The 12,236-nt window shown below is 39.0% G+C and overlaps 2 protein-coding genes across 3 annotated transcripts; one reads left to right on the top strand and one right to left on the bottom strand.

The window, feature by feature from the left end:
- The first annotated feature begins 1,084 nt into the window (after positions 1–1,084).
- LOC125227856 (15-hydroxyprostaglandin dehydrogenase [NAD(+)]-like) lies at positions 1,085–5,252 on the top strand. Its single transcript, XM_048132234.1, has 5 exons — positions 1,085–1,415; positions 2,195–2,434; positions 2,893–3,066; positions 3,545–3,705; positions 4,723–5,252. The coding sequence occupies exons 1-5, from the start codon at positions 1,317–1,319 to the stop codon at positions 4,865–4,867; spliced, it is 819 nt and encodes a 272-aa protein (XP_047988191.1). The 5' UTR covers positions 1,085–1,316; the 3' UTR covers positions 4,868–5,252.
- A 360-nt stretch (positions 5,253–5,612) lies between these two features.
- On the bottom strand, positions 5,613–11,848 carry LOC125227855 (15-hydroxyprostaglandin dehydrogenase [NAD(+)]-like). 2 transcript variants are annotated; one of them, XM_048132233.1, is made up of 5 exons: positions 11,600–11,842; positions 11,133–11,372; positions 7,972–8,145; positions 7,451–7,605; positions 5,613–6,588 (listed from the first exon to the last, which is right to left on the bottom strand). In XM_048132233.1, the coding sequence occupies exons 1-5, from the start codon at positions 11,693–11,695 to the stop codon at positions 6,429–6,431; spliced, it is 825 nt and encodes a 274-aa protein (XP_047988190.1). In that variant the 5' UTR covers positions 11,696–11,842; the 3' UTR covers positions 5,613–6,428. The 2 variants fall into 2 exon arrangements, 1 of the variants encoding a protein (XP_047988190.1); XR_007177226.1 differs by having other exon boundaries at positions 6,540–6,588; positions 7,291–7,605; positions 11,600–11,848.
- Between the last annotated feature and the right edge of the window lie 388 nt (positions 11,849–12,236).

A 12,236-nucleotide genomic window follows, 5' to 3' on the forward strand; every position in this document is an offset into this window, starting at 1 on the left:
CAATGTTTACTAAAATTTTCATAATTTTTCGTTGGTAAACTTCGGAGATAAGGGGGGGGAACATTTTTTTTTTACATTTTCCTTCAAAATTCTTTTTTTTCCACAACAAAAAAATTATAAAAAATAGTTTATTTACGTTCAATTTAAGCTCTTTCCAACGATACCCCACTTGACCTAGTAACTTGAAATTTACAGTTTGCCCCCCTTTCATTTTGGCCATTTTCTACAATTAAAATTAATATATTTAAAAAAATTATACTTTCTATTTGTAGAGGTTTACAATGTTCACAACTATTCCAAATTTCAAGTTTCTAGCATTAGTAGTTCTCGAGATATTTAGGAATGTGACAGACGGACAGACAGACGGACAGAGTCGCACCATAAGGGTTCCTGTTGTACCTTTTTGGTACGGAACCCTAAAATTAATACAACTAAATTCAAAAGGAAATATTTTTAGGAATTTACCAAGTTACCAACATTTATAATAATATACAAGTGCTTACAGGAAAACAGTGTACGTGTATTATATGATATGAAGAAGTATTACGTTAATTTTATTTTTGTATTGCTATGCACGCGATAAGATAGTTAGTTCTTAAAATGTAATGTTGCTAAATACAAGGACAAACATCTTATCTGTTACTACACCAATTTAGGGGAGAGCAGTCTAAAACGGGCAGTAGAATATAGGTAAATTATAAAATTTGATTATGTGATTTTTTATCGAAGATCGATGACTATTATTTGAATAAATATAAATCAACTTTTAAGTATTTAACTATAGTTATAAATATATTCGTTTTCTGTTTTTCCTTGCCTAAATGACATCTTGCACCTGCCACCGTATTTAGCTTAAAGATGTTACAGTTTTTTACCATGCACAAGGCGAAAGAGATGACAAGTTCCTAAGCAATAATCGCCCCCATTGACACTGGCAGGCAAGCATGGTCGCGTGATAAACGACATAACTATTTGTAAGTACGATAGGGACTCCGTTGAGAATCGGTATTCGATAAAGTTTATCCGACTTTATCCCACTAGTGTGCTACGCCCGCAGCAGCTGCAGTATTTTTGTCTATTTAAATTGAATCTTACTTCCTTTTAGTTACATTGCAGGCTGTTGAGGTTACGTACAATTTTACACAGCCATCAAATACCGCAATGTAGTAAAACTCGTATGCGAGTTCTCGTACCGTCTAAATGGGTCCTTATTATCTAACACGCATTGGGCATCCGTCCCCTTCATAATGCTAATGAGAAGATAATGACTACAGTAACCGATTCCATGTTAGTTTGGTGTTGTGTTTAGACGCAGGATGACGTACGAGTGGAAGGATAAAGTTGTTTTGATCACGGGGGCCGCTAACGGCATTGGAGCGGCAATGGTGCGACATGTATTGGAAGAAGGCGCTAAAGTAAGTTAACATCATGGCCTATTTTAAAATAGTGACAATTTTATTGTCGACGGACAGTGACACTTCGCTGTTCATTGCCTGTTCAACTAGAACATGTTGACGCTCAGTAACAATGTTACTTATCATTATCAACTCAGAAATAGGCACAGAATTGTCAGTGTCAAGTGTCAATGTGTCAATGCCACTTTGGTGAAATATCCCACTTATGTTATTTGTTTGTTATTAATATCCTAAAGTTTTATTATATTTTTGTGTTGTTTGTAATCGTCACCATAAGTACGTTTTCACATTATCCGATCCGATATCGGATGTAGGACCGATATCCCAAACATTACAGGCGCCATCTTGGGTCTTATTCATAAAATTATAACACCAATTATTCATAAAACACAGATTATAAAACAAATACACCTTAAATTAAACACAAACACACACAAATCAGTCCTAATATCTAAAATTTCCCTTATAAACTAAACTACAAAATAAAATCCCCCAAATCCGATCCCTGCGGAAGAGTGCCCATAATGCTGGCCACATTTCCCCGCTGGATGGCAATGCCAATCCTCTGTCCCAGGAATGAACGCGCCATCTTGATTTTTTTCCATTGAAATCCTTCCGACAACCGAAATCGGATCGGATAATGTGAAAGAGGACTAAAAGTATATAATTATGTAAATATTTACAATCAGTATGTCGTTTAGCTTAAGGTACCTACAAATACGAAACACACAGACCATCCTAGCAGTTGTTTATATACCAAAATATTATGTGACCCACAGCACATTGCCATTCTGGACGTAGACGAGACATCAGGCGTGGATCTCGAAAACGAACTTAACTCAAAGCATGATTCTGGCAAAACGAGATTTCACCACTGTGACGTCACAAACGATGATCAGCTGTTCGCAGCCTTTGACTCACTGGTGAAGGAACAAGGGAACATCGATGTGGTCATCAACAACGCGGCACTTATGAATGATTCTCCTAATGTTTACAAGAAGGAAATTGAAATCAATGTGGTAAGAGTGAATCTATATTGTTCAGAATAGTTCAAAAGTGGAGGGTATTTGTAGTATCCACTGATGTGTTTTGGCGTAGACTTTCCCCCTTATTCATAAACATTTATAATAGTTAACAAGCCGACAAAAATTGTTTGTCCTTTTGTATCATACCTTTACATCGGAAAGGGACAGATTATTAGCGGCTTGTTAACTTTAGCAAACGTTTATGAATATGAGGGTGAGTTTGTATTTTAAAATTGTCCGAGCAGAATTGAATACTTATACAAATTTGTACCTAACTAAATACAAAAGGTAGGTATTATATCTATGTTACCTTTTGTGCTGTCTCGAGGCAAAGTAAGTACAAAATTATTAAAAGCGTCTTGAGTTTTCGTAAACTGTAATTTCAAGATTTAAATACGTGTGACTTTTTTTTTAATTCTCAAAAGGTGTTGTTCAATGCTTAATATTTTCAGACAGCTCTTATAACAAGTACATTGAAGGCCTTGGAGTTAATGAGAGTAGATGAGGGTGGCAAAGGAGGAACCGTCATAAACATCTCCTCAATCGCTGCGCTGTCGCAATCTCATTGGGTGCCCATATATTTTGGCACGAAGGCCGCTGTTCTACAGTTCAGTAACTGCATTGGAGTAAGTGCTTAAATAGGCATAGGTAACACAATGCCAATGTGTATAACAATTGATATTACATACTCAATATTTAACCGAAACAGGGATAGTATGAAAAGCAAGGGACTTGAGATATAAATGGTGTTTACCCTAGTTGAATATTCTGATTTTCATTTTAAATCTGATTGGAAGCCGAAGCTAAAAAATGTAATGATACTTATATGGTTATTATGTATTTATTTTTCCTTAAGACAGTGTGCAGTCTCATAAGTATTGTGCATAAATGTGGAGGTAGGGAAATAATCAAAATGTTGTAAATCATTTTAACCTACTCGTAGTTTTGTGAATTAAATTATGAGAAAAAAAGTAATTTACCGTTATGTTTGAACATTTATTGATTACTATAATTACTAGAAATTGTTCAAATACCTTAAACTAATTAATAGAATGTAATTAACACATAACACACGGTTTTCTCTAACTAAAAATATTTTTCCAGAAAGAGGATTACTTCATACAAACCGGCGTGCGAGTGGTGACGGTGTGCTTCGGAGCCACGGCCACCGAGCTGGTCAAAGATACCAAGCTGGGGTCTCTCGACAAACACATCACGTCAAAGATCATGGCTGATGCGTTTGAAGCTAAATTATATTATCAGAAGTAAGTAAGCTTATAGAAGATAAACATAATTTTGACATGTAGCAAATTTATAGTGTAATTTTTATCATGAAATAAAGAAATCTAATCTAATCTATCTATTTAAAAGGAAAATACATTACAGATTTTATATTTTCTACCGTACTGCCGTGTCATGACTAATTGATGTAACTACAGATACATCAATTAGTGGTAACAAGGCTATATCGTATTTTTTTGGTCATATTTATCTACCCATGTCTACGGTAGTGAAAAAGAACGCCTGAAAGAAACAAATAGCATTATGAATATCCTACGGATAACTGTATCCGTAGTCACTAAGTCCCATGGTAATCTCAAGAAGGTTATTTTGTGTATGTACAAAAATACGTAAAATACAAAACACCCATGACTCAGGATTCCTGAACCAGGAAAAAGTACATATGTATATCTATAATTATGCTCATTACTTACAGAAATAAATGCTCTTTACTGAACCTGAAGCCAAAAGTATAATCGTTGACGATCGCTCCGTAGCATATTGTTACTTGTCTCTATTCCTCTTCGTATTAGTGCGATAGTACCAGTTGTGTATTATTCGCCACAGAGCCTTAACGACTATATGTATTCATGACTATGTACACGCCTTGGTATTCGAACACAAGACAAGCTTTACAGGTACAATCACTGGGTAGTCAATTACAAGGCTGAATAAGCAGGTCTGCCTTTTGTACTTGACCTCTAGAAGAGTGTTGTATGCATCATAGATGTCAGACCTCCGTTTGACTTTTGATCCTTTTAATATGTCTCCCAGGTTCCAAGGAACCTGAGATTGCCAGGATGAAAAGTGTTGCCATTCCCTCTACCACCCCCTTGAATATACCCTACAAAATCAGTTTTCTTGGAGTCTACGAGACTAATTTCAAGGATCAGAAGTCTAACTGCGGTCTTACATTTATGAATACTACACTTCTGGAGATCCAGGGTTAAGTGTAAATTTTCTTTTGTGCAATAGAGTTTAAATAAATAAATAATTTCCAGAGCAGAGTCGGCAGCAGCGGGCGTAGTGTCGGCGTACAAGCAAGCGGTCAGTGGCAGCACATGGCTGGCCACACGCGACCTGCCTGTGAGAGACATCACCGACAACGTCAACCGCGCCTACCAGATCCTTGGCGAATTCAACTAGCATTTACTGAACTATAAACAAGGTGCAGAGCAGACCTGTCGCTTGGGATATCACCGATGACGTCGTCCGCGCCTATCAGATCCTTGGCGATTTCAACTAGGATTAGGTGCTAAAGTATAAACAAGGCCCAGCCGGCCTAGCCGAAATGACAATCGTTGACGCTAGATGCCGATCGAAACGTAGTGTGGCTCTGTCCGGCCAATACGGAAGAATAGCGATATTATTACGATAATAAGGGTTTTTGAATTTGGCTATACGTACCCGAAGCAGACCTGCCCGCCATGGATAACACCGATAACATCGTCCGTGCATACCAGGTCCTTGGCGAATTCAACTAGCTCTTTACGGCGAATATTTAGAATAAATAATAATTATAACACTAAGACCACCCCCTTTCTTCCCGTGGGTGTCGTAGAAGGCGACTGTGGGATATGGGTTAAATTGTGGCGTAGGCGCGAGGCTGGCAACCTGTCACTGCAATGTCACAGTTTCGTTTTCAGTCAACCCCTTATTTGCCAAGAGTGGCACTGAAACTCGAGTAGTTTCATGTGCTCTGCCTACCCCTTCATGGGACACAGGCGTGATTGTATGTATGTATGTATGTATAACACTAAGAAAACAAAACTTATTTCGTTTGTTTTTTCATTACTGATCGGAGCCTACTTCCATTGTTAAGTAATTTCTTTTTTCTAGCATCATTCCAGAGTCCGCTTTTGGCAACGTATATCAGGATTTGAAATAACAGTAACAGTATTTTATGATGTGTAATTAATTATATGACAATATGACAGTTTTGTACAGTGAACTCTGTGATATGAATAAATATGCAAAATACGTATTTCATTGAAAGCTCTCATCAACCATGGTTGAAGGTCCTTGGTATGATACAAGGTTCCGGTATGATACGTAAATAAAATTCCCGGCATATGGATATAGGTTGTGGTTCCATTTTTATCACAACTCAGGTCTTATGATGGTATCCTGGAGAAATCAAGGGAACTTTTCAAATCTTAAAGGCCACGCTGTAACATGAGTAAACCGAATAATTTTAACAGCGTATTCTTGATCAAATTTGAAGATTAATATTTCGTAATTTATAAACGTTTCAAAGTAGAAGCATAATACTTAATCATGAATTTCGTGTAAGTATGTACAAAAAAAATTGCTTTTCCCTCAAGCAAAATAGGTTGCCTGTTTACTTGCTTATATTTTTGCACATCATCAAGATTACCATCATAATATTCATAATATACCTACTTATTACTTATTTATCAAATGCCTACCTAATGTGTGATCTCGTATCTCTAACGTATATTTTACGTCATATCCAGCAAAATAACAAAGAATCACAAACACAAAACATTTTAATGCAATAAGATTGAAAAAAATCTACAAAAATGTCGTATACAGGCTGCTTGGTATCTGAATACAAAATCGAAAATAAGCTATTGCTGCAGATGCAGATGCCTAAAACTGGTCTGCTATTCGGATCATAGCGGCACGGGTCGAACTATTCCCTCATAAATCTAATTCTGGCCTCTAGGATATACTTAGTAATAAATTATAATATCTCGTGTGCTGCATGTACAGCAAGTATGTCATACGCCTTCCTAATATCTGCGGTGATATCTTTGACGGGCTCGTCTCGTGTGGCTAACCAGGTACTGCCGCTCACTCCGTGTTTGTAGGCTTCTATAATTCCTTTGGCTGCTGATTCCATTCTGAAATTACAACAAATCAAGTTTCATTATTATTTAGGAAAATGAGACTTATAACAAATTATAAATTTTGGCGGAATCTAAATTCATTTTAGCACTTAGAAACTTACGAAAGTATTGTATATATTCATGCCGTATAGCATATTCATGCCATCTACATATTTAATTAATAGTATTAATACTATAAACTGTATTAATTTTGTATACCTGTAATATAACCAGGGCCCGTAACTTTCATGCCGATGACATCAATTTGACGTCACGCTGCATATAGGATGATTCAAATAGTTTTATTGTAATAAATTATCATTATTCATTAATCAATTTTTATCACGTACAAATTACTTCAAAAGTAAGCTATTCATCCGTGGAATAATTAATACCTACTTGATACATGAAACGAAAAGGAAACAATATGTTTTGTTTTAATAATTTATTCAAATATGGTAACAAACATATTTAATAAAATGAATGTAAAAAATAAACAAATAATTTAATTTACTTTTCACGTATCAAGTAGGTATTAATTATTTCACGTATGAATAGATTAGTTTTGAAGTCATGATTAAAATTATTGATGAATAATGATTAATTATCAAATAAAACTCTTGGATCATCCTATATGCAGCGTGACGTCAAATTTATGTCATTGGCATGAAAGTTACGGGCCCTAATATAACCCTTAAGTCTTTTTCTTCTTCTTACCCTTATCTCACGTTACGTGGGGTCGGTACAACTCGTCTTCCTCTTCCTTTCCTCTCTATCTTTTGTCATTTCAGCACTCACTTCCTTCTTTCTTATATCCTATAATTAAGAATAAGCATTCAAGCTCTGAAAACTTAATTTAAAGATAGTTAGAACTTGCTTCTGTAATTTCATAACGGGAAATAACTCCTCATATTGCGCGTCGAAGTATTTGTCAAAGCGGCCTGTCTTCTGCGGCTTGAGTAGCCCCGTATCGGTAACGCCTAGACATACAGTAATGACCCGTACGCCTGACCTGCTATAATGCTCCTCCATCTGGAAAAGGTTGTGGGTTTTAGTGTTATTTTAAAATGGAAATATGCCTTTTTTATTTTGAAGAACGCGCTTTTACCCTAAGATGCCATTTCCTTCATTGAAACTTAGGGTTTTGCTCAGACTTGTCATATGACTTCTCTACGTCATCGACCATAACGGGAGAGTTGCCTATACGAGTAGTATTTTTTGATTTTCGGGCAAACAAAGAGGCCCTTGATGACGCCTGCTCACATAAACTAATCATCTCCGATTCTGTAATCAAGCATGATTGGCAATTGTTCAGCTTATGGCAAATTTAGTTTAAATAATTTACGACGTCAATCCTAATCCATAGCAGTCAGATAAAAATGGGATATGTTCACTCACTCCAAGGCAGTTGCTGAATTGCAGGACCGCGCTTTTGGTAGCCCAGTAGACGGGCAGCGTTGGCTGCTGGCACAAAGCGACCACAGACGAGATGTTGATGATTGTGCCGCCATTACCCCCCTCATCGAGGCGCATCATTTCTAGGGCTCTAAGAGAATTGGTTACTAGGGCCATCTGAAATTATGGTTGGTCAAGTTAACAATATTAGTCCGGGCTCGATAGTATCTCGCGAGCAAGAGTATCAGGACAGGCTATCTCCTCTTCTCTTCCTTCTGGAAAGGGACTGGTTGTCTATCTTACTTATCTTAGCCGTAACGTGTTAGATCAACTGATGGGTTTATGGAGGATAAAATATTAGGGTGTTCCAGAAGTAAAGAGACAGTTGCGCCGTTGTGTTAGTTTCAAGCATGTACACCTCTGTTATCCTACATTTCTTTCGTATCCAGGTTATTAATAATAATAATATATTGTAGCCAATAAACCTGATCATAATAGATCGATCGCAACGCCGGGCCGTGCTCGTCGACATCACCATCCCCCATGATGAGAATCTCGTGAAAGCCGAGAAGGACAAGTCCAGTAAGTACCTAGACTTGGCTTACGAGATAACCGCCATGTGGGATGTTGATTCGACGATCATTGTCCCGTTAGTCGTTTCAGCGAACGGTCTCATAGCGAAGAGTCTCGACTAACATCTCGAGAGACTCTCGCTAGGTGGTTGGATCAAGGGTCAGATGCAGAAGGCGGTGATCTTGGACACGGCGCGGATAGTCCGACGGTTCCTCTCTCTGCAGCCCTAACCACCGGCAGCTTGGACCCTAGGTTAGGTTTTTTATAATGTGTTTATATATTTTGTATTGTTTTGTATGTGGTTTTGTATTTTACTTTTATAAAAAAGCCTAGCCTAAGAATTGAAATGAATAAAGAGAAAAATAATAATAATATGCCCGCAGGGCAGCTTGTGGCGAGCTGTTGGGGAGTGACGACCCCACGGACCCGAGTGTTCCCGAGAGTCGGTCAGGGTCTCCGTCTCCGGCGTGTCTTCGCCGGCCGGAGTGGAATCCCAAGGGGACCCGAAGGACTCTCAGCTCTGGCGTGCCTTCATTGGGTGTCCAGAGAGGAACGTCTGAGCTGTCGCTCCAGGGGTGGAAGTGTTAAAGGGCATAACGCCGCGAGTAACTTCGGAGAAAGAGCAGCACCACCTCTCGACACCCCTGAGCTACTCATGCCGGTGTTGCGCCTGGCCGTCTCTACGATGGCGAATCAGGTGCCCATCTACCGAGTGGCAAGTCACCGCCTGCCTAGATAACTTGTGCCAACAGTGTTATGGCAGGTGTCCGATTTCTTTCTGCAATAGCCCAGTCTTTTTTCCACCCAAACTTAAACCATAGACCAGTATTCTATCCATATTATTTACAATAGTTTCCAATGCCTGTTGAAACCGATTCACGGGTATCTATTCATGTACCTGTGAATGGGTTCCAGCAGGCGCTCTACATGACATCAAATATCTCCAAACGGCCTCTACGTGTTGGATCTATATCCCCACGCACGCCTTATAAATGACCGGGCTCGAAAGACCCGAGACTTTAAAAACGGAGAAACACATAATAATAATAATAATTGGCGTAGGGATGTGACGACCCCATCGCCCATTGGTTTTACCAGTGCAATCAGTCAACGCAGGGCAGCTTGTGGCGAGCTGTTGGGGAACAGCGACCCCACGTACCCGAGTGCTCCTGGGGAGTTCTGTTACCCGTAAGGCGGGTGGGTGGGACAGTACTCTCTACCTCTGGCTTGCCTTGGCTGGCCGTCCAGAGTGGAGTCGTTAGGGCTACATGCCCCAGGGGTGGAAGTGAAAATTTGCATAAGACGCGAGTTGGTACAGTGGCTTAACAGCCACTGGGCGGAAAGCGGTGTACACCTCTCGACACCCTTGAGTTCTCACACCGGTGTTGCCCTTGAGCCATCTTGGATGTCGCTTTTTGTGGGGGCCCATCTTGTGGGGACGAGTCACCGTCTGCCGGAAATAAAATTGGATACCGTTTTATTAGGCAGGCGTCCGGTTTTTTATCCATAGCCCAGTATTTAGTCCATCACTTTCATAAAAATAGACCAGTTCATTTTAGATTCCATTAACTCTCAAATAGTCCTTACACCCTGGCGGGTGTTGCCGCTGCGTGTGTCCCATGATACGGGCAAGGGCAACATCCGCTCGGTGTACCCCTTACATTTCATTAAAGTGTCGAAAGGGCCTCTACGTGTTGGCTTCGGCCCCGCGCACGCCTCCCAAAGGTCCGGAATACCATTGTTCCGTGATGGGAAAGACATAATAATAATATGGTTATGGTTTCAGCGAACGGTCTCATAGCGAAGAGTCTCGACCAACATCTCGAGACTCTCGCTAGGTGGTTGGATCAAGGGTCAGATGCAGAAGGCGGTGATCTTGGACACGGCGCGGATAGTCCGACGGTTCCTCTCTCTGCAGCCCTAACCACCGGCAGCTTGGGCCCTGCCCCGGTGCTGGCGGCACCCTAGGTTAGGTTTTTTATAATGTGTTTATATATTTTGTATTGTTTTGTATGTGGTTTTGTATTTTACTTTTATAATCATATTATAACAAACCTAGCCTAAGAATCAAAATGAATAAAGAGAATAATAATAAAATGCTTTAATTGCACACTACAAAAATAAAACATAAATGAAAACGGTTACAAAGTGGTAGGTAACAACAGGCGGTGTTATCGCTAAAACAGCGGTCTCTTACAGACAACCTTCAGATAGTCGAGTGGCGATAGGAGAGAAGATAACGGGTGGTGCAAAAGAGAGAGACGGAAGAGGAAATTAAATCAAATTAGTATAATATAATACATAAACTACAAATCAAATAAGATAGAAATAGAGATATAAATTAAATAGTTATTATGATGGCGATACAATTATAAAAGTTAGGCTTCAAAATAAAACCATCCAAGGTTAATAAACAATAAGTTAGTAAACAGTATACACACGAAACTAAACTAAAACCAAAACTAAACCAAATAAATATTTGGTTATGTCAAAGGCCGAACTAACGACATAACGATATTGTTGGTTATGGCTTTAATCCTAGATCCAACCGAATTAGCAAAATTTAATATCAGATCTAGATTAGTACTCACCACATTGAGAGATATTTCCTTCTTATACGTCTGCCAGCTGTCATTCATGATAGCAGCATTGTTGATAAGCAAGTCGACGTGGCCATGCTTGTTCTTGACCTCGGCCATGATCCCCAGGAATACTTCTTCATCAGTGACGTCACAGAAATGGAACGTAACTTTGTCGGGTCCGTACTTCGCGTTCAATTCGCCTTGGAAAACTTCACCTGCTTCTTTGGCTATGTCGAGGATGGCTACATGCTGAAATATACGATTCTGATTGTTAAGTAGGGAAATATAGTCACGGACTCGGAAAATGACACTTTTTTAAATATTTGCCAGTGAAACATCGCAAAATCAATTGTGTACATTGAGACTCTAGGCAAGCTAACAGGATGAATTTTTTGGCGCCTTCTAAATATAAATACATATTATTTTTAAGACTGTCCCGGTACGAAGAAAAAACTAATACATGAATTATATGTTACCTTCACTTCTTCATCCATCAGTTGCCTTACAACTCCTGAACCGACGCCGGAGGCCCCGCCAGTGATCAACACTACCTTGTTTTTAAAATTATGCATTTTGTTCTTTGAGTTTTTGTTGATCCTATCACTATCACAAACAACTTCAAAGATTCCAAATACGAAAAGAAAAAAAAGTCGCTCGCCGTCGCTGTCGAGATGGCACTGCCGAAGTGGCGCTAGCGCTGATTGCTCTGCCGTCCTATCACTAAAACTGCTCGAAGCTGCATATTACCAGTTTTCATTTGGAGAAATATTCTAAAATAGGAAAGAATTCCCCATCGGCTGGTCTTGGAATCATATTTTTATCATGTTTAGTTACCGAGATACAGAGTCGACATACCTCGCTAAGTGCACTATTTTATAACCCTTTCCAATAGTATAAAACCGCAAACCCACATTTGTCTTCTATAACTTATATTAAAGCGCTTAGCGGTTGTTTATCTTCATATTTTTATTACACGATACATAACTAAAACAAACAACCGCTAAGCGCTTTAATATAAGTTATAGAAGACAAATGTGGGTTTGCGGTTTTATACTATTGGAAAGGGTTATAAAATAGTGCACTTAGCGAGGTATGTCGACTCTGTATCTTCAT

This window comes from Leguminivora glycinivorella, chromosome 7 (assembly GCF_023078275.1).
Source record: "Leguminivora glycinivorella isolate SPB_JAAS2020 chromosome 7, LegGlyc_1.1, whole genome shotgun sequence".
Lineage (NCBI taxonomy): Eukaryota > Metazoa > Arthropoda > Insecta > Lepidoptera > Tortricidae > Leguminivora > Leguminivora glycinivorella.

Excerpts from the sequence above, each read along its gene's own strand:
- LOC125227855 (XM_048132233.1), bottom strand. The coding sequence starts at position 11,695 with ATGCATAATTTTAAAAACAAGGTAGTGTTGATCACTGGCGGGGCCTCC. Across the intron at positions 8,146-11,132 it reads AGGAAATATCTCTCAATGTG|ATGGCCCTAGTAACCAATTC; the intron begins GTGAGTACTAAT and ends CCATAATTTCAG. Across the intron at positions 7,606-7,971 it reads AATTCAGCAACTGCCTTGGA|ATGGAGGAGCATTATAGCAG; the intron begins GTGAGTGAACAT and ends AACCTTTTCCAG.
- LOC125227856 (XM_048132234.1), top strand. The coding sequence starts at position 1,317 with ATGACGTACGAGTGGAAGGATAAAGTTGTTTTGATCACGGGGGCCGCT. Across the intron at positions 3,067-3,544 it reads AGTTCAGTAACTGCATTGGA|AAAGAGGATTACTTCATACA; the intron begins GTAAGTGCTTAA and ends ATATTTTTCCAG. Across the intron at positions 3,706-4,722 it reads GCTAAATTATATTATCAGAA|AGCAGAGTCGGCAGCAGCGG; the intron begins GTAAGTAAGCTT and ends AATAATTTCCAG.